Genomic DNA, 19,401 nt, shown 5'->3' with positions numbered 1-19,401 from the left:
TTTGATACTGAGCTGCATGAACTGTTGGTGTATTTTGGAGACTAATCCTCTGTCACTTAGTTTGTTTGTAAATATTTTCTCTCATTCTGGGCATTGTCTTTTCAAGTTGTTTATGGTTTCCTTTGCTGTACAAAAGTTTTTCAGTATAATTAAGTCCCATTTGTTGATTTCTATTTTCTAGGATGTGGGTCAAAAAAGATCTTGGCATGATTTATGTCAGAGAGTGTTCTTCCTATGTTTTCCTCTAAGAGTTTTATAGTTTCTGGCCTTACATTTAGGACTTTAATCCATTTTGAGTTTATTTTTGTGTGTGGCATTAGGAAGTGTTCTAATTTCATTCTTTTTCATGTAGCTGTCCAGTTTCCCCTGCACTGCTTATTAAAGAGACTGTCTTTTCTCCATTGTATATTCTTGCTTCTTTTGTCATAGATTAGGTGACCATAGGTGGATGGGGTTATTTCTGGGTTTTGTATTTTGTTCAGTTGATCTATGTTTCTGTTTTTGTGCCATATCATACTGTCTTGATTACTGTAGCCTTGTAGTACAGTCTAAAATCAGGGAGCTTGATTCCTCCAGCTCCGTTTTTTTTTTTTTTTTAATACAAATTATATAAATTTTTTGTTCTAATTCTGGTACCCAAAGTCTTGGAGCTTCAGCTTCAGCATCAGTCCTTCCAATGAATATTCAGGGTTGATTTCCTCTAGGAATGACTGATTTGATCTTGCAGTCCAAGGGACTCTCAAGAGTCTTCTCCAACACCACAATTCGAAAGCATCCATTCTTCGGCGCTCAGCATTCTTTATGGTCCAGCTCTCACATCTGTCCATACATGACTACTGGAAAAACCATACTTTGACTATATGGACCTTTGTCAGTGAAGTGATTGTCTCTGCTTTTTAATACACTGTCTAAATTTGTCATAGCTTTCCTTCCAAGGAGCATTATGTATAGTATCATGTCAGCTGCAAACAGTTACAGTTTTACTTTTCCAAGTTGGATTCCTTTTATCTCTTTTTCTTCTCTGATTGCTGTGGCTAGAACTTCAAAACTGTGTTGACTAATAGTGACAAGAGTGAGCTTCCTTGTCTTGTTCCTGCTTTTAGAGGAAATGCTTTCGGTTTTCACTATTGAGAACGACATTGTCTGTGGGTTTGCCATATTTGTCATGTGGCCTTTATTATGTTGAGGTAAGGTTCCTCTATGCCTCCTTTCTAAAGTTTGCATCCTAAATGAGTGTTTTGAATTTTTGTCAAGAGTTTTTTTTGCATCTTTTGAGATGATTATATGGTTTTTAGTCTTCAATTTGTTAATGTGGTACGTTGCACTGATTGACTTGTGGATATTGATGAATCCTTGTATTATTGGGATAAATCCCATGTGATCATGCTGTATGACCATTTAATGTGTTGTTGGATTCAGTTTACTAGTATTTGTTGAGGATCTTTGTGTCTGTGTTCATCAGTGATATTGGCTTGCAATTTTCTTTTTTTGTGTGGTATCTTTGTCAGGGTTTGGAATCAAGATGATGGTAACCTCAGAGAATGAATTTGGGAACGTTCTTCCTCCCAAGTGTTTTGGAAGAGTTTCAGGAGAATAGATGTTAACTTTTCTCTAAGAGTTTGATTGATGGGCTTCCCTGGTAGCTCAGCTGGTAAAGAATCTGCCTGCAATGCAGGAGACCCCGGTTCGATTCCTGGGTCAGGAAGATCCCCTGCAGGAGGGATAGGCTATTCACCCCAGTGTTCTTGGGCTTCCCTGGTGGCTCAGCTGGTAAAGAATCCACCTGCAGTGCCGGAGACCCTGGTTCAATCCCTGGGTTGGGAAGATCCATTAGAGAAAGGAAAGGCTACCTACTCCAGTATTCTGTCCTGGAGAATTCCATGGACTGTGTAGTCCGTAGGGCTGTAAAGAGTCAGACACAACTGAGTGACTTTCATATCACTTCTCTAAATGTTTGATCAAGTTCACCTGTGAAGCCATCTGGTCCTGGACATTTGTTTGTTGGCAGATTTTTAATTAAAGTTTCAATGTCATGACTTGTAACTAGTCTATCTATATCTTGTTTCTTCTGGGTTCAGTCTTGGAAGGTTGTACCTTTCCAAGGATTTGTGCATTTCTTCCAGGTTGTCCAATTTATTGTCATGTAGTTGCTTGTAGTGGTCTCTTATGAGCCTTGCATTTCTGTGGTGTCAGTTGCAAATTTCTCTTTTTTCATTTTTAATTTTACTGATTTGAATCTGTTTTCTTTTTTTCTTGAATCTCTCTAAAAGTTTATAAATTTTATTTATCTTCTCAAAGAACCAGCTTTCAGTTTCATTCGTGTTTTTTGTTTTTTTTTTTTTATGCTATTCTCGTCATTCCTACTAACTTTGGTATTTGTCTCTTCTTTCTCTAGTTCCTTTAGGTATGAGGTTATGTTGTTCATTTGAGGGTTTTCCTGTGTCCGGAGATAAGATTCTAATGCTGTAAATTGCCTCTTAGAGCTGCTTTTGCATTAAGGTTGTTCTGTTTGCATTGTGATTTGTCTCTAGGTATTTTATTTCCTCTTCTGATTTCTTCAGTGATTCATTGGTTGTTAAGTAACGTATTGTTTAACCTTCATGTGTTTGTGGTTTTTTTACACAGTTTTTCCCCCTGTAATTGATTTCTTATCTCATAGTGCTATGAAAATATACTTGATATGATTTCAGTTTTTCAGAATGTACCAACACTTGATCTGTGTGACCCAAGATGTAATCCGTCCTAGTGAATGTTCCATGTGGATTTGGGAGAAAGTGTATTCTGCTGCTTTTGGATGGAATGCCCTAAAAATATTAATTGATTCTGTCTGATCTAGTGTGTCATTTAAGGCTTATGTTCCCTTATTTATTTCCTGCCTGAATGTTCTGTCCACTGGGGTCAGTGGGGTATTAAAGTCCCCTGCTATTACTGTGTTATTGTCAATTTCCCCTTTTATGGCTATTAGCATTTGCCATGTTCCCTGGTAACTTAGCTGGTAAAGAATCCGCCCACAATGCAGGAGACTGATTCAATTCCTGGGCCGGGAAGATATCCTGCAGAAGGGATAGGCTACCCACTCCAGTATTCTTGGGCTTCCCTGGTGGCTCAGCTGGTAAAGAATCCGCCAGCAATGCGGGAGACCTGGTTTCTATCCCTGGGCTGGGAAGATCCCCTGGAGAAGGGCATGGTGACCCACTCCAGTATTCTTGCCTGGAGAATCCCATGGACAGAGGTGCCTGGCGGGCTACAGTCCATGGGGTCGCAAAGAGTGAGACACGAGTGAGTGACTAAGCGCAGCACACTGAGGTGCTCCTGTTAGACACATATATACTTCTTCTTGGATTGATCCCTTGATCATTATGTAGTGTCCTTCCTTGTACAGCACTCTTTATTTTAATATCTATTTTTGTCTGACGTGAGTATTGCTATCCCTGCTTGCTCTCCTTCTTTTAAAATTGGGGTATAGTTGCTTTACAATGTTGCTCATTTCTACTGTACAACAAAGCGAATCAGCTGTATGTATGCATGTATCGACCCTTCACCCACCCCACCCCTGGAGGTCAGCACAGAGCACTGAGCTGAGCTCCCTGTGCCATCCAGCAGGTCCCCACTAGCTAGCTGTTTTACTTAGAGTAGTGTATACATGGCAAACCCAGTCTCTCAGTTCATCCTGCTTCCCTCCCCGACCCCCAGGTCCATGCATCCATACGTCTGAGTCTCTGTTCCTGCCCTGCAAACAGGGGCACCTGTACCACTTTTCTAGATTCCACACATATGCATTAAGACACGATACTTGTTTTTCTCTTTTTGACCAACTTCACTCTTTATGACAGTCTCTGGCTCCGTTCATTTCTCTACAGATAATTTCATTGCCTTTTATGGCTGAGTAATATTCCATTGTGTGAGTGTATACACACACACCAGATCTTCATCCATTCATGGGTCAATGTATATTTAAGTTCCTTCCATGTCCTGGTTATTGTAAAGAAGAAAATGAAGTCGCTCAGTCGTGTCTGACTCTTGGCGACTCCATGGACTACAGGCTCCTCGTCCATGAAATTTTTCCAGGCAAGGATGCTGGAGTGGGTTACCATTTCCTTCTCCAGAGGATCTCCCGGACCGAGGGGTTGAACCCAAGTTTCCCACACTGCAGGCAGACTCTTGACCGTCTGAGCCATCCGGGAAGCCCAAAATGAAAGTGAAAGTTGCGCGGTCATGTCTGACTCTCTGCGACCCCATAGACTGTATGGTTCATGGAATTCTCCAGGCCAGAATACTGAAGTGGGTAGCTGTTCACTTCTGCAGGGGATATTCCCAACCCAGGGTTCGAACCCAGGTCTCCCTCGTTGCAGGTGGATTTTTTTTTTTAACCAGAGCTACTAGGGAAGCCCAAGAATACTGGAGTGGGTAGCCTATCCCTTCTCCAGTGGATCTTCCCGACTCAGGGATCGAACCCAGGTCTCCTGCATTGTAGGCGTGTTCTTTCCCAACAGAGCCATCAGGGAAGCCCTGGCTGTTATAAAGGATACTGAAGTAAACACCGCAGTGCGCGTGTCTTTCTGAATTAAGGTTTTTTTCACGGTATTTGCCCAGTAGTGGGATCCCTGGATCATATGGTGGTTCTATTTTTAATTTTTTGAGGACCCTCCATGCTGTTTTCCATACTGGCTGTATCAGTTTACATTCCCACCTACAGTGTACCCTCTCCATCATTTACTGCTTGTAGATTTTTTAAAACAATAGCCGTTCTGACCAGTTTGAAGTAATAGGTCATTGCAGTTTTGATTTGCGTTTCTCTAATTATTAGTGAAGTTGAGCGTATTTCCATGTGCTGCTTGACCATCTGTGTTTCTTCTTTGGGGAAATGTCTATTTAGGTCTTCTCTCCATTTTTTGATTGGATTGTTTTGTTTTGTTTTTATATTGAGCTGCGTGAGCTGTTTGTACATTTTGGAGTTTAATCCCTTGTCAATTGCTTCATTTGCAGATATTTTCTCTGATTCTCAAGGTTGCCTTTCTGTTTTGTTTATGGTTTCCTTTGCTGTGAAAAAGCTTTTAAGTTTAATTAAGTCCCATTTATTTATTTTTATTTAAAAAATTTTATTAGCGTATAGTTGCTCTACAATGTGTGTTAATTTCTACTGTACAGTAAAGTGAATCAGCTCTGAGTGTGTGTGTGTGTGTGTGTGTGTGTGTGTGTGTGTGTGTGCGCTTTGGATTTTCTTCTCATTTAGGTCATCACAAAGCATTGAGTGAAGTTCCTTGCGCTATACAGTAGGTTCTCTACAGTCTCCCAATTCGTCCCATTCCCCCCTACCCCCTTGGTAGCCATACGTTTGTTCTTTATGTCAGGGTATCTATTTCTGCTTTGTAAATAAGATCCTCTGTACAAAACTTTTTCAGATTCCACACATGCGTTAATATATGATATTTGTTTTTCTCTGTCTGACTTGACTCTGACAGTCCCTGGCTCCATCCACGTCTTTACAAATAACCCAATTTCATTCCTTTTTATGGCTGAGTAATGTTCTGTCAAAAAAGATCTTGCTGTGATTTATGTCAGAGAGGGTTCTGCCTATGTTTTCCTCTAAGAGTTTTATAGTTTCTGGCCTTATAATCCATCTTGACTTTAATTTGCGTATGGTGTTAGGGGGTATTCTAATATTATTCTTTTTCATGTAGCTGTCCAGTTTTCCCAGCACCACTTATTGAAGACACTGTCTTTTCTCCATTGTATATTCTTGCTGCATTTGTCATAAATTAGGTGACCGTAGGTGTGTGGGTTTTCTATTCTGTTTCATTAATCTGTATTTCTCTTTTTGTGCCATACCATATGCTGTCTTGATTACTGTAGCCCTGTGGTATAGTCTAAATTCAGGGAGCTTGATTCCTCCAGCTCTGTTTCTTTCTTTTTTTTTTTTTAATACAAATTATAAATTTTTTGTTCTAATTCTGTGAAAAATGCCATTGGAAATTTGATAGGGATTGCATTCCACTCCAGTGTAGAATCCCAGGGATGGCAGAGCCCGGGGGGCTGCTGTCTTTGGGGTCGCACAGAGTCGGACACGACTGAAGCAACTTAGCAACAGCAGCAGCAGCAGCATTGAATCTGTAGATTGCTTTGGGTAGTGTTGTCGTTTTTACAGTATTGGTTCATCCAACCCAAGAATGTGGTGTATCTCTCTGTTTGTGTCATGTTTGATTTCTTTGATCAGTGTCTTATTAGAGTTTTTCAAAAGTGTGTCTTTTGCCTCCTTAGGTAGTTTTTTTTTCCTTGCTATTTTATTCTTTTTGTTTCAGTGGTCAGTGGGATTGGTTTCTTATTTTCTCTTTCTGAACTTTCATTGTCAGTAAACAAGAGTGCAAGAGATTTCTGGGTATTCATTTTGTATCCTGCAACAGTACCAGTTTCATTGAGCTCTGATAGTTTTCTGGGGGCATCTTTAGAATTTTCTATGTATAGTATCTGTCATCTGCAAACAATGAAAGTTTACTTTTCCAATTTGAGTTTCTTTTATCTACTCTTGTCTAATTGCTGTAGCTAGGACTTCCAAAACTATGTTGAATAATAGTGTTTAGAGTCAGCTTCCTTGTCTTGATCTTAGAGAAAATGCTTTTAGGTTTTCACCATTGAAAATGACGTATTCTGTGGGTTTTGTCACTTATGGCTTTTATTATGTTGAGATAAGTTTCCTCTATGCCTACTTGATAAAAATTTTTTTTTATTATAAATGGGTGTTTTGAATTTTGTGAAAGTGTTTTGTGTCTGTTGATATCATATGGTTTTCATTCAGTTTATTAATGTGATGCATCACACTGGTTGGTTTGTGGATATTGAAGAATCCTTGCATCATTGTGAGAAATCCCACCTGATTATGGTTTATGATCAGGTAATATGTTGTTGGACTCAGTTTGCTGGTATTTGTTGAGGATTTTTATGTCTGTGTTCATCAGTGATATTGGCTTGTCATTTTCTTTTATTGTGGTATCTTTGGCTGATTTTGGAATTGGGGTAATGGTGACCTCATAGAATGAGTTTGTGAGTGTCCCTTCTTCCAACAGATTTTTGTAAAAGAGTTTCAGAAGAATAGGTGTTAACTCTTCTCTAAATGTTTGATCAAATCCACAGCCATCTGGTTCTGGACTTTTGTTTGTTGAAAGATTTTACATTACAGTTTCAACTTCATGACTTGTGATGGGTCCGTTGATAGCTTCTATTTCTTGCAAGTTCAGTCTTGGAAGGTTGTACCTTTCTTAGGATTTGTGCGTTTCTCCTGGTTGTCCAGTTTATCATCTTAGAGTTGCTTATAGTAATGTCTTTTGAGCCTTTGTGTTTCTACAGTGTCAATTGTCATTTCTCCTTTTTCATTTCTAATTTTATTGATTTGAGTCCTCTCCCCATTTTTTTTCTTGACAAGTCTCTATGAAAGTTTACCAATTTCAATTATCTTTTCAAAGAACCAGTTTTAGTTTCATTGATTTTTTTTGGCTATTGTTGTCTTCATTCCCATTTCATTTATTTATGCTCCAATTTTTATGATTTCTTTCCTTCTACCAACTTTGTTTTGTTTCTTCTTTCTCTAGTTGCTTTAGGTATAAGGTTAGGTGGTTGTTTTTTTTTAATTAATTTTTTTTTTTGAAGGATAATTGCTTTACAGAATTTTGTTGTTTTCTGTCAAACCTCAACATGAATCAGCAGGGTTAGGTTGTTTATGTGAGAGTTTCTTGTTTCTTGAGCTAGGATTAAAGTGCCTTATACGCCCTTTTAGAACTGCTTTTGCTACATCCCACAGGTTCTGGGTGGTGGATTTTGTGTTGCTGTGTTTGCACTGTGATTTGTTTTAATGTATTTTTCCTTTCCTCTTTGATTTCTTCAGTGATCTCTTGGTTATTTACTAGTGCATTGTTTAGCTTCTGTGTGATTTTTTGTTTAGTTTTTTTTTTTAAATGTAATTTCTAATCTCATAGTGTTGTGATTGGAAAAGATGCTAGATACAATTTCAGTTTTTTAAAGTTTACCAAGGCTTGATTTGTGACCCAAGACACAGTCTATCCTGGAGAATGTTCCATGTGCATTTGAGAAGAAAGTGTATTCTGTTGCTTTCGGATGGAATGTCCTATAAATATCAATTAAGTCTATCTGGTCTCTTGTGTCTTTTCATGCTTGTGTTTCCTTATTAATTTTCTGTCGGGATCATTTATTCATTGGTGTAATTGGGGTGTTAATTTCCCCTGCTATTATTGTGTGACTGTCAGTTTCCTCTTTTATGGGTGTTTGCCGTGTGTACTGAGGTGCTCCTAAGTTGGGTGCATAAATATTTACAATTGTTATATCTTCTTTTGGAATTGATCCCTTGATCATTATGTTGTGTCCGTCCTTGTCTCTTGCAACGACCTTTATTTTAACATGTATTTTCTCTGATAAAAGGATAGCTCCTCCAGCTTTCTTTTGATTTCCATCTGCATGGAGTATCTATTTCCATTCCCTCACTTTCAGTCTATGTGTGTCCCTCGGTCTCAAGTGTGTTTCTTGTAGACCAGCTTATAAAGTGGATATTGTTTTTGTATCCATTCAGCCAGCCTATGTCTTTGGTTGGAGCACTTAATCCTTTCACATCTAAAGTAATTATTGATATATGTATTCCTATTGCTGTTTTTGTAATTGTTTGGATTTGTTGTTGCTGTTGGTCTTCTTTCTTCCCTCTTTTATCTCTCATGGTTTGATGACTAGTGTTGTGGGTTTTGTTCTTTTTATTATCTGTTTTTAACTATCCTGGGTCTTCATTGCTGTGTGAGGGCTTTCTCCAATTGCGCTGAGTGGAGGCTACTCTCTACTTGTGGAGTGTGGACTTCTCACTAGAGCGGCTACTCTCACCGTGGAGCACAGGCTTTAGGGCGCATGGGTTCAGCAGTTGCCATGCACAGGCTTAGCTGCCCCTCGGCATGTGGGATGCTCCCGTACCAGGAATCAAACCTACGTGTCCTGCACTGGCGGGTGGATTCTTTACCACTGAGTCACCAGGGAAGCCCCGTATTGTTGTGTTTGGGTGACTTTTTCTTTTGTGTGTGTGTATCTATTGTCGTTTTCTGTTTGATATTAATAGTTCCCATGCGATTTTGATACAGCAATCTGTATATGTACAAAGTTCTACTTTCCACTTTACTATGACATATATACATATATAAAGGGGCTTCCCTGGGGGCTCAGTGGTAGAGAATCTTCCTGCAGTGCAGGAGTCCCAGGAGATGCTGGTTTGATCCCTGGGTCAGGAAGACCCCCTGGAGAAGGGAATTGCAACCCACTCCAGTATTCTTGCCTGGAATATTCCTTGGACAGAGGGGCCTGGCAGGCTACAGTCCTTGGAATTGCAAAGAATCAGACACAGTTGAGCAACTGAGCACATCTGCCTTCGTGTATGTGTATTGATATTAGCCACTTGATTGCTTTTCTGAGTCTTCAGTTTTTAGAAATTGGTCAGAAATCAACATTTCTAATCACCATGTTTAAATTAGGTTTCACATGTAAACCACTCTTCTGTGCTTCGTGGTGACTGACAGCTTCTAACACTGTCTCCCTCCTCACCTGGGTCCTACTCTTTTTTGCAACAGTTTAAAAATAGCAGCTTATTGGGCCATCTCAGTAAACCACAGCATGCAGTTCCCCCACTCAAAGTGTGCCGGCTTTCGGCACATTCGCAGTTGTGGCCCATCTCTACTGTGAATGTTAGAATATTTTCATCTCCTCTAAATAAAAACCTGTACCCAGTGGTAGTCACTCACCGTCTCCACCCGCCTCCCAGCCCCTGGCAACCACGAATCTACTTTTTGGCTCCAATTTCCCCATTCCTGACATTTCATATCAGCTACATTATACAATATGTGACTTTTCTGTGACTACCTTCTTTCACTCTGCATCATCTTTTCAAGGAAGTACCTCATTCCTCCTGTTGGCTGTACGATGTTCTGGCTGGACTACGTCTTGTTTATCCATTCACTAGTTTATGAGCTTCGGGATTGCTTCTGCTTTTGAACTATTATAGATAATGTAAGGGGCTTCCCTGGTGGCTCAGCCCATAAAGAATCCACCTGCAAAGCAGGAGACAAAGCAGGAGGCGCAGGTTCGATCCCTGCGTCAGGAAGATCCCCGGAGTGGCAACCCTCTCCAGTATCCTTGCCTGGGAAATCACGTGAACAGAGGAGTCCGTGGGGCCATAAGAGTCAGACTCGACTTAGTGACTAAACCAAAAGTAATGCTTCTGTGAACATTTGTATGTATATTTTTGTGTGGACGTATATTTTATTTTCTCCTGGGTGTATACCCAAGAGTGAAATTCTTTTGTTACTTGTTATGATGAAAGCTTTCAAAAGGACACCAAAACAGACTGATGGTACGGTGACAGCCCCGCCCCCTCAGCCCCATGCACCCATCAGTCAATTTCAGCAGCTAACAGCTCGTGGTTACCCTTGTTCCACCACTGCGTTATTTCAGAGTAAATGCCACACTTAGCATTTCATCTGTAAACTGTTCGGTATTTATCTCTAAAAGATGAGAATCTCTTAAAATAATTGCACTGCCATTAGCACACCGGAAGCAATATCATCCTTCAGTTCAGTTCAGTCACTTAGTCATGTCCGACTCTTTGCGACCCCATGGACTGCAGCACGCCAGGCCTCCCTGTCTATCACCAACTCCCGGAGTTCACTCAAACTCATGTCCATCGAGTTGGTGATGCCATCCAGCCATCTCATCCTCTGTCATCCCCTTCTCCTCCTGCCCCCAATCCCTCCCAGTATCAGAATCTTTTTCCAGTGAGCCAATTCTTCGCATGAGGTGGCCAAAGTATTGGAGTTTCAGCTTCAGCATCAGTCCTTCCAATGAACACCCAGGACTGATTTCCTTTAGAATGGACTGGTTGGATCTCCTTGCAGTCCAAGGGACTCTCAAGAGTCTTCTCCAACACCACAGTTCAAAAGCATCAATTCTTCAGCGCTCAGCTTTCTTCACAGTCCAACTCTCACATCCATACATGACCACTGGAAAAACCATAGCCTTTGTTGGCAAAGTAATGTCTCTGCTTTTGAATATGCTATCTAGGTTGGTCATAACTTTCCTTCCAAGGAGTAAGCATCTTAATTTCATGGCTGCAGTCACCATCTGCAGTGATTTTGGAGCCCCCCAAAATAAAGTCTGACACTATTTCCCCATCTATTTCCCATGAAGTGATGGGACCAGATGCCATGATCTTCGTTTTCTGAATGTTGAGCTTTAAGCCAACTTTTTCACTCTCCTCTTTCACTTTCATCAAGAGGCTTTTTAGTTCCTCTTCACTTTCTGCCATAAGGGTGGTGTCATCTGCATATCTGAGGTTATTGTTATTTTTCCCGGCAATCCTGATTCCAGCTTGTGCTTCTTCCAGCCCAGCATTTCTCATGATGTATTCTGCATATAAGTCAAATAAGGAGGGTGATAATATACAGCTTTGACGTACTCCTTTTCCTATTTGGAACCAGTCTGTTGTTCCATGTCTAGTTCTAACTGTTGCCTCCTGACCTGCATATAGGTTTCTCAAGAGGCAGGTCAGGTGGTCTGGTATTCCCATCTCTTTCAGAATTTTCCACAGTTCATTGTGATCCACACAGTCAAAAGCTTTGGCATAGTCAATGAAGCAGAAGTAGACGCTTATCCGAAACTCTCTTGCTTTCAAATACCCCAGTGTCCGCATGTGTCTAGTTGCCTTTTCTGCCCCCAGATTGTTCAGATCATACTCTGAGTCTGAGCAAGGCTCCTACATTGCTTCTGGTTGAAGGGTCTCATAGGATCTGTCCTTTCTGGGGCCTTTCCCACGTTTATTTTTCCTCCTTGCTTATTTGTAGAAGGCACTGGATCACGTGTCCTGGAGAGTTCCTCATATCTGGGTTTTACTGATTTCATGTGGCCCTTGCATTTCCTGTAAAATGTTGGATTTAGACAACTGGCCCGGTGTAGGGTTTTTATTTTTTTGAGTTATTTTGGCATGCTGGGTCTTGGTTATGGCACATGAGCTTCTCATTGCTGCGGCTTCCTGACGCAGGGCGCGAGCTCTTGGACGCGGGCTTCTGTAGTCGTGGACCCAGTGCTGAGGCGCCCGGGATGTGTGGCATCTTACTTCCAGACCAGAGGCCGACCCCATGTCCCCTGCACTGGCAGGTGGCCTCTTCACCCCTGGGCCACCAGGGAGGGGATCCCAGTGTTGTTTACTAAAAGGACCCTTTAGTGCTCTTTAATAAGCCTTCGTGGAGGGCTGTTGTGTGCCCAGCCCCACGGCGGGCCCCGGGAGACTGGCTGGCCAAGGTCAGGGGTGGGTGGGGCTGGGGGAGCGCATACGTGAGTCCCCGGGCTGCTTGCCCACTGGCTGCGGGGACTGGCCAGCACCCAGCGGGTGCTTCCCCGGGCGCGTTTGTCAGCTGGGGGCCTGGGGTCGTCCTGCCGCCCCCACCCGCCCCCCGCAGCGGTCTGGGCCCTGGGTGATGTCCTGCTGCCCCTGGCCCCCGCCGGCCTGGCCTGGGGTGCCGTCTGGGCCCTGGGTGAAGTCCTGCTGCCCCCTGCCCCCCACAGCGGTCTGGGCCTGGGTGACGTCCTGCCCCCCCCCCACCCCCGCAGCAGTCTGGGCCCTGGGTGAGTTTCTGTCCCCCGCCCACCCCCTGCAGCAGTCTGGGCCCTGGGTGACATCCTGCCGCCCTGCCCCCCGCAGGCCTGGCCCGGGGCACCATCCGGGCACCGCGCCGCCACCCTCCGGTGCTTCGCATGGTGCTGGAGGCGCTGCAGGCTGGGGAGCGGCGCCGGGGTACCTCGGTGGCGGCCATCAAGGTCTACATCCTGCAGAAGTACCCGACGGTGGATGCCCTCCGGCTCAACCACCTGCTGAAGCAGGCCCTGGCCACAGGCCTGCACCGTGGGCTGCTCATCAGGCCCGTCAACTCCAAGGCCAAGGGGGCCACCGGCAGCTTCAAAGTGAGTGCCGGGTGGTGGAGGGCAGGTGGGAGGTGCCAGGGGGCCCCTGGGTGTGGTGTGGCGAACTTGGCCCCCGGCTTGAACTCCAGCTCCAGCTCTTTCTTCCCGAGCTCTGGGTGCTGTTCCCTCTCTCCTCTGGTCTCTTCTTCTTCCTCTGTCTTCACCCAGACGCCCCCCTGCCCGCCCTCCCCCACCCCCCAGGGAGGCTGAGCCCCAACGGCCCCGTCACCCACCTCCTTCCTTGTTGGGTGGGACCCCTGACCAGAGACCGTCTTAGCTGTTTCACTTCTGGGTCCTTGGCGCCCGTGACCCCTTCCTGGAATTCCTTTACCAGGGGCGGCCCAGATCCAGCCTTGGCCCCTTCAAGGTCACAGCCTTGGGGTTTGCTCCCCACGCTCCCTGGCTCCAGACCCACAGTCTCCAAACCAGGGCTGACACCTCTGTGAGCCAGCACGTCCTCCTCCCTCAAAGGGTCGAGTCACCCAGAGCTAAGACCAAATTTGGCACAGAATTCAAACCACAGCATGGTGACTGCCAGCTGCCACCAGGGACATCTCGGATCCCAGATCCCAGGGACCCGGACCTGGGATCCATCTTGTCACTGCTGTGCCCCAGCATGTAGCAGTTCCTCTGACAGTTGCTGTGGACCTTGGTGGAACATTCTCAAACTGCCCATTCCAGTCCCTGTGGGAACAGGCTAGCTGAGCTCAGAGAGACCCCCTCCTGGGACTCTGAGTGTGGGGTCTGAACTTTGACAGCTGCCATGGCAAGGCCAGGGGCACAGGGTGAGGTGAAAGGGGAGCAGGAGAGGGGGTGCTGGGGGTGTGTGTGACTGGGAGGCAGTCAGGAAACTGGACCAAGGGCTGGGAGGCAGGGAAGGGGGTCTTGGGTACCATGGAGTCAAGATTTGTGTGCGCTGGGAGTGGGGGTTGTTTTCTGGTCATGGTGGGTAACGGGGACCCATGAGCATTCAGGGATGTTGGGGAGCAGTGTCATCAGAGCTGGGCTCTAGAAGGGCAGAGCCAGGGGCCCCTGCAATCCCCCTGCTGCTCACACCCTCCCTGATGACCCCATTGTAAAGATGGGAAGACTGAGGCCCAAGTGGGGAGGAGAAGACTTAGATAGGTCGAGTTGCACGGCTGGGGTTGGGGCCCATCTGCCCTCCACGTCCATGTTCAGCTGCAGAGCAGGAAGCGGCCAAGAGACCTGGGGACGCAGTGGCATGAGGCAAGGAGGGGGGGTGTTGTCAGGGCCACAGTCCACGGGCAGGTGTTAGGGGGTGGGGGCGGTCAAAGGAGCTTCACAGGTTAGCATGAGAGGACAGCGTCAGGGCTCACAGTGCGTGCTGGACTGTGAGGCTTCCAGGGGCAGGGGCGGGAGGGAGGTGCGTGCCACCACCTACGCAGGGAGCGAGGAGAGCGCTGGGCGAGCGCTGGGCAAGTTTTCTCTCGAGTCCCTTAGCTCCTCCATGGTGGCGCCTCTCATGGTGCGGGCAGGGTGGCATGCACTGCTGGCTTCCGGCTTTTAGGAGGCGGTTGTGCCCCAAGCCCCTGGCTGCCTTCTTCACCCCTTTCCTGGGGATGGGGTCTTCTCTGAGCCTCACGCAGGGTGTCGGGGCAGAAGATGCCCAGACCTCTGCTCTCAGTTCCATCCCATTCTCTCTTCCGCCAGTTAGTCCCCAAAGACAAAAGGAAAATCCCACCCAGGAAGACAGCCCTCAGGATGCCCGGTCAGGCTGAGGGGAAAGACCCCAAGAAGCCGAGTGAGTCAAAGAAGGACCCTGCCAACCCAGGCGAGGTGAAAAAAGGAGCCAGGAAGCCCAGAGAGGGGAGGGCAGCTCCCTCCAAACCAGGCGCAGCCAAGAATGCCCCCAAGAAAGGCACGCAGACCAAGGACCCAGAGGCAAGGCTGGGTGAGGCCAAGAAGTCCTCGCAACGGCCAGACAAGGCTGCTCAGGCCCCTCCCAGTGCCAGTGGGCCTGGCGGGAAGTTGAAGGTCAAAGAAAGAGGGAGCCGCCAAGGTATGGGTGTGAATGGGGTGGGCATGGGATGGGGTTTCTGGCAACCACTGGCCGCATGGATGGAGGGGTCAGTTCTGGGGAGGAGGGGGTGTCTGCTCGATGTGCCCGAAGACACTTGGCTTGACCCAGACAGAGAACTCAGGGTAGCTGGTGGGGGTGGGAGGAGGGGTCAGCTCTGAGAGAGGTCAGGGGAGGCTTCCTGGAGGAGGTGGCCCACGCAGAAGACCAGCTTGTGCAAAGGCCTGAAGGCACGAAGGACGTGGCTGTGCTGAGCTGTGCTTAGTCGCTCAGTTGTGTCCAGCTCTGTGACCCCATGAACTGTAGCCTGCCAGGCTCCTCTGTCCATGGGTGATTCTCCAGGCAAGAATACAGCAGTGTGTTGCCATGCCCTCCACCAGGGGATCTTCCCAACCCAGGGATCATACCCAGGTCTCCCACGTTGCAGGCGGATTCTCTACCATCTGAGCCACAGGGAAGCCCAAAGGTGGAGAAGTCTAAATAGTCCTGTCTGTGTGCACTGGGGGCGGGAGAAGGGGATGCCGTGAAGGGCGGCGGGAGGCTGCACTTGATCCAGAAGACAGTGCGGAGCCACGGAAAGACCCTGGACAGGGGACAGTTAGGGCCCGAGGTGCTTTTTTTCTTACGAATCTAAAAAAAAAAAAACAACTATAAAAATTGGAGTGTGATTGTTTTACAATATTTTTCTGTTGAACACCGATGTGAATCCACTCTATGTATACGTGTATCCCCTCCCTGGTGACCCCCCTGCCACCCCTCCAGCCATCACAGCACCAAGTCGCGCCCCTGTACTATACAGCAGCTCCCCGCTAGCAATGTATTTTGCACACAGCAGTGTGTATATTTCAGTGCTACTCTCAGTTCGTCCCACTCTCCTTCCCCAGCTGTGTCCAGAAGTCTATTCTCTATGTCTGCGTTTCTCTTCCTGCCCTGCAAAAAGGATCGATCCCAGTTTTCTAAATTCCGTGTATATGCATTAATATATATTTGTTTTTCTCGTCTTGACTGACTTCCCCCTGTATGGCAGTCTCTAGGTTCATCCACCTCAACAGAACTGACTCAAATGCATTCCTTTTTATGGCTGAGTAATATTCCTTGGTATAGGTAGACCACAGCCCCTTCATCCGTTCATCTGTTGGTGGACATCTAGGTTGCTTCCGTGTCCTGATTGTTGTAGGCAGTGCTGCAATGAACAGGGCGGGCACGTGTGTCTTTTTGAATTATGGTTTGCTCAGGATACATGCCCTCCTAGTGGGATTGCTGGGTCACATGGTGGTTTCATTCCTAGTTTCGTAGGGAAATTCTATACTGTTCTCCATGATGGTTTTTATCAAGTTATGGAAAGACTCTGAACAGGGGACAGGTAGGGCCTGAGGCATTTTTAAAAAATGTATCCTGGCCACCGCGTGGAAGATGGGTTGAAGATAAAGTGGGTGGATGGGGAGCTGTGAATGGAATGAGGGATGGTTGCCCTCCTTCACTTAATCCTCCTGCTGTCCCATGGGCGAGAGGCTGCGACCTTCAGTTGGCAGACTTGGGCACCAGGCTGAGAGGCTGAACGACTTGTCCCAGGTTGCACAGCCTGCAAGTGTCAGCATGAGGACTGGGCCCTGGGCAGGCTGCGGGCTGTGGGGCCCCTCAACCCTGCTGCCGAGTGGCAGCTCCTCTGGAAAAATGTCTGTCTCACACGGCATCCCTCTTCCAGCAGATACCAAGGCCCACAGGAAAACACAGCCTGCAAGTCAGAGTTCAAAACCCACAGTCACCAAGGTAGGTGTCGGGGTGACTTCCCTTGTCTTGATCTCCAGTGGCCAGAGCTCGAGTGTCCCCACCGAAGCCCAGGGCGGGAGTCAGATAAGAAGAGGGTAACCTACTTCACTTTCCTCCACTCCCAGCCCTCCAGTGCCCAGAAGATCACCGTCCCCACCTTATAGATAGGGGGCTGAGGCTTAGAGAGGGGAGGGCACTTGTCGAAAGCAACCTAGAGCTGGGCTTTCAACCCTGAGTTCATGGGCTCTGAGTGGTGTGCCCAGCCCTGCCACCTTCTCCTGGTTTGCTTTCTTACAGGGTGAGAATAGTACTTCCCTGGCCAAAAAGAAGATGGGGGGCAAGGTCCCTAAAGAGGCTGCTGGGGAGGGGCCCAAAGCCAAGGCCCCTGTTCCTCCCAAGGGTGCTGGGTCCAAGAAGGAGCCTGTACCACTGGCTGGGAAGACTGAGGCCTCTAAGGGCCCGAGAAAGCCTGGCATCCCCACCAAGTCTTCAGTGTCCAAAGCGGCGAGCAAGAAGGCAGAAGCCGAGGGCTAGAGGCGAGGTGGAGAGATGCAGATTCTACTTTTTTACTCCCCTAGAAACTATCACTCTGTTTATTTCACTAGAACCTATTTATCAATAAAGCTTTTTTTCCCCACTCATGGGTGCAAGAGGAGGCTGAGGTCTAAAGATTTGGCTATCCAGGGCATGGACCCAGATGGACAGGATGGAAGCTCCTGCCCTGGGAGATGCAGACTGCAACAGGGATCCAAAGGCATGCAGGGGCATGTGGAGGCACAGGAGAGGTGCTTCGTCCAACCTGAGATCTGGGACTGCTTCCTGGAGGAGGCAGCTTTTGGTCTTGAAAGGGTGAGCAGGGTTTGCCAGACAGATGAGGGGAGGAGGGCTTGCAGGCAGTGGGATAAGACTGGACGGGGGCGAATTGTGGCTTTGAGAGGAGCACAAGTCGGGGAGGGGTGGCATGAGCCCTGGGCCGTGGGGATGGGGCAGCAAGGCATGGCGGAGTAGGCTAGGGAAGGCAGGCGGCATCCTGGGGGCAGTGGCAGCCAGGGAGGGTTACAGGCCGGGAGAGACTGACATGTGTGTTGAGAAGGAGCTCTGTGGCTGCAGAGAGGAAGGATTAGAGGAGCTGAGAGGAAGTATGGATCATTGGGCTGGTCACTGAGCAGGACTGTGGGTCCCGCGGGAATCTGCAGAAGGAAGTGGAAGTGCAGGGGCCCTGGGTTGGGAGTGAGCTACGGAACTCAGGGCAGTTCATAATGGCTAAAGCCCAAGCAGAGACGGTAGCCGGAGGTGCGGAGGTGAGGGCTAGGGTTATTTTTAAGCATATCTGGCACTCTGCGGGAGGAGAGGCTGAGTCTGCCTCCCTGCACCTTCATTCTGGGCTTTGTGACCGCTTGAATCGAGTACTGAGGAGATGACACTGGGACACCTTCTGGGCCCAGGGTGCAAGAGACTGGCAGCTTCTGCTTCCTGTGTGCGGGTTGCTTTTCCGTTTTTTAACACTTGTGCTTAGAATTCAGCCGCCATGCAGTGGGGAAGCCTAAACAGCTGTTGGATGAGAATCGAGACACCCCAGTTCTCAGCCCCAACTGAGCTCCTTGACCAGCCAGCGCCAATTTGGCCCCCTTGGGCATGCGCCATCCAGGAATTGGATCTTCTGCCCCTGTTGAGCGGCCCCACTGACACCAAGGACGGGCCTTCCCTCGCGAGCCCTGCCCTGATCACAGACACACGAGCACTGTGTACTGAGGTGGTTTGTTATGCAGCAGTAGACACTATAACAAGAGCTACAGGGTGGACAAGGGTTAGATCTTGAAGGGCCTCGCGAGCCAGGGTAAGAACTTTGGGTTTTAATTCTGATAAATGCCCATTTGAGGCCATTGAGCAGCTGAGTGCCCACAGGGGGACACGGGCAGCCACAGGAGGCCAGGGCGGTGTGTGTGTGTGTGTGAGTACCTCAGCCATGTCTGACTCTGCAACCCCATAGACTGTAGCCTGCCAGGCTCCTCTGTCCATGGGACTCTCCAGGCAAGAATATTGGAGTGGGTAGCCATTTCCCTTCTCCAGGGGACCTTGCCGACCTAGGGATCGAACGTGGGTCTCCTGCATTGCTGGCAGAGTCTTTTACTGTCTAAGCTACAAGGGAAGCCAGGGTGGTAGCCCCTGCTGTGGTCCAGCTGAGGGGTGGCTGGCCACGGAGGGAAGGGTCAGAAGTGGTGGATGCTAGGTAGATGTTTACGCTCGGTGGATGGGATTTGTTGAGGGAGTGTGTGTAGAAAGGGGTCAGTGATGAGTCCATAATGTGGGGTCCACACGAGTACCTGCTCGGCACCCACCTGGTAGGGTGAGAACTCAGCTCCTTCAGGAGGCTGCTGAGAGATGGTCCAGATGAGGGGTGACCGCTGAGCCAGGGAGTGGGGTGGAGACCAACAGAGTGGATTTGAGGGGCATCAGAGGTCAACTGGACAGCACTTGGCAGGGGCAGATGGACACAAAGGGAAACTGAGGCAGCCCAGCGTCGTCTTCCCTCCCTGCCCTCCTCTCAGCCCCGCCCTTGCCTTGCCAATCCCACGCGAGGCTTTGTTGGGCTTCGCAGCTTC

The 19,401-nt window shown here is 47.5% G+C and overlaps 1 protein-coding gene across 1 annotated transcript in view; it reads left to right on the top strand.

Annotated features, from left to right (window-relative positions):
• The window catches only part of H1-8 (H1.8 linker histone), a 31,091-nt gene extending 13,759 nt beyond the window's left edge, over window positions 1-17,332 (top strand). Inside the window, exons 2-5 of the mRNA XM_068983206.1 lie at window positions 12,731-12,990; window positions 14,662-15,010; window positions 16,734-16,798; window positions 17,096-17,332. Of these exons, the coding sequence (XP_068839307.1) occupies window positions 12,731-12,990; window positions 14,662-15,010; window positions 16,734-16,798; window positions 17,096-17,332 (911 nt within the window). The remainder of the gene's footprint in view (window positions 1-12,730; window positions 12,991-14,661; window positions 15,011-16,733; window positions 16,799-17,095) is intronic.
• The last annotated feature ends 2,069 nt before the right edge of the window (window positions 17,333-19,401 follow it).

This window comes from Capricornis sumatraensis, chromosome 10 (assembly GCF_032405125.1).
Source record: "Capricornis sumatraensis isolate serow.1 chromosome 10, serow.2, whole genome shotgun sequence".
Taxonomy (NCBI): Eukaryota; Metazoa; Chordata; class Mammalia; order Artiodactyla; family Bovidae; genus Capricornis; species Capricornis sumatraensis.
This window is presented reverse-complemented; position numbering and strand designations above follow the sequence as displayed.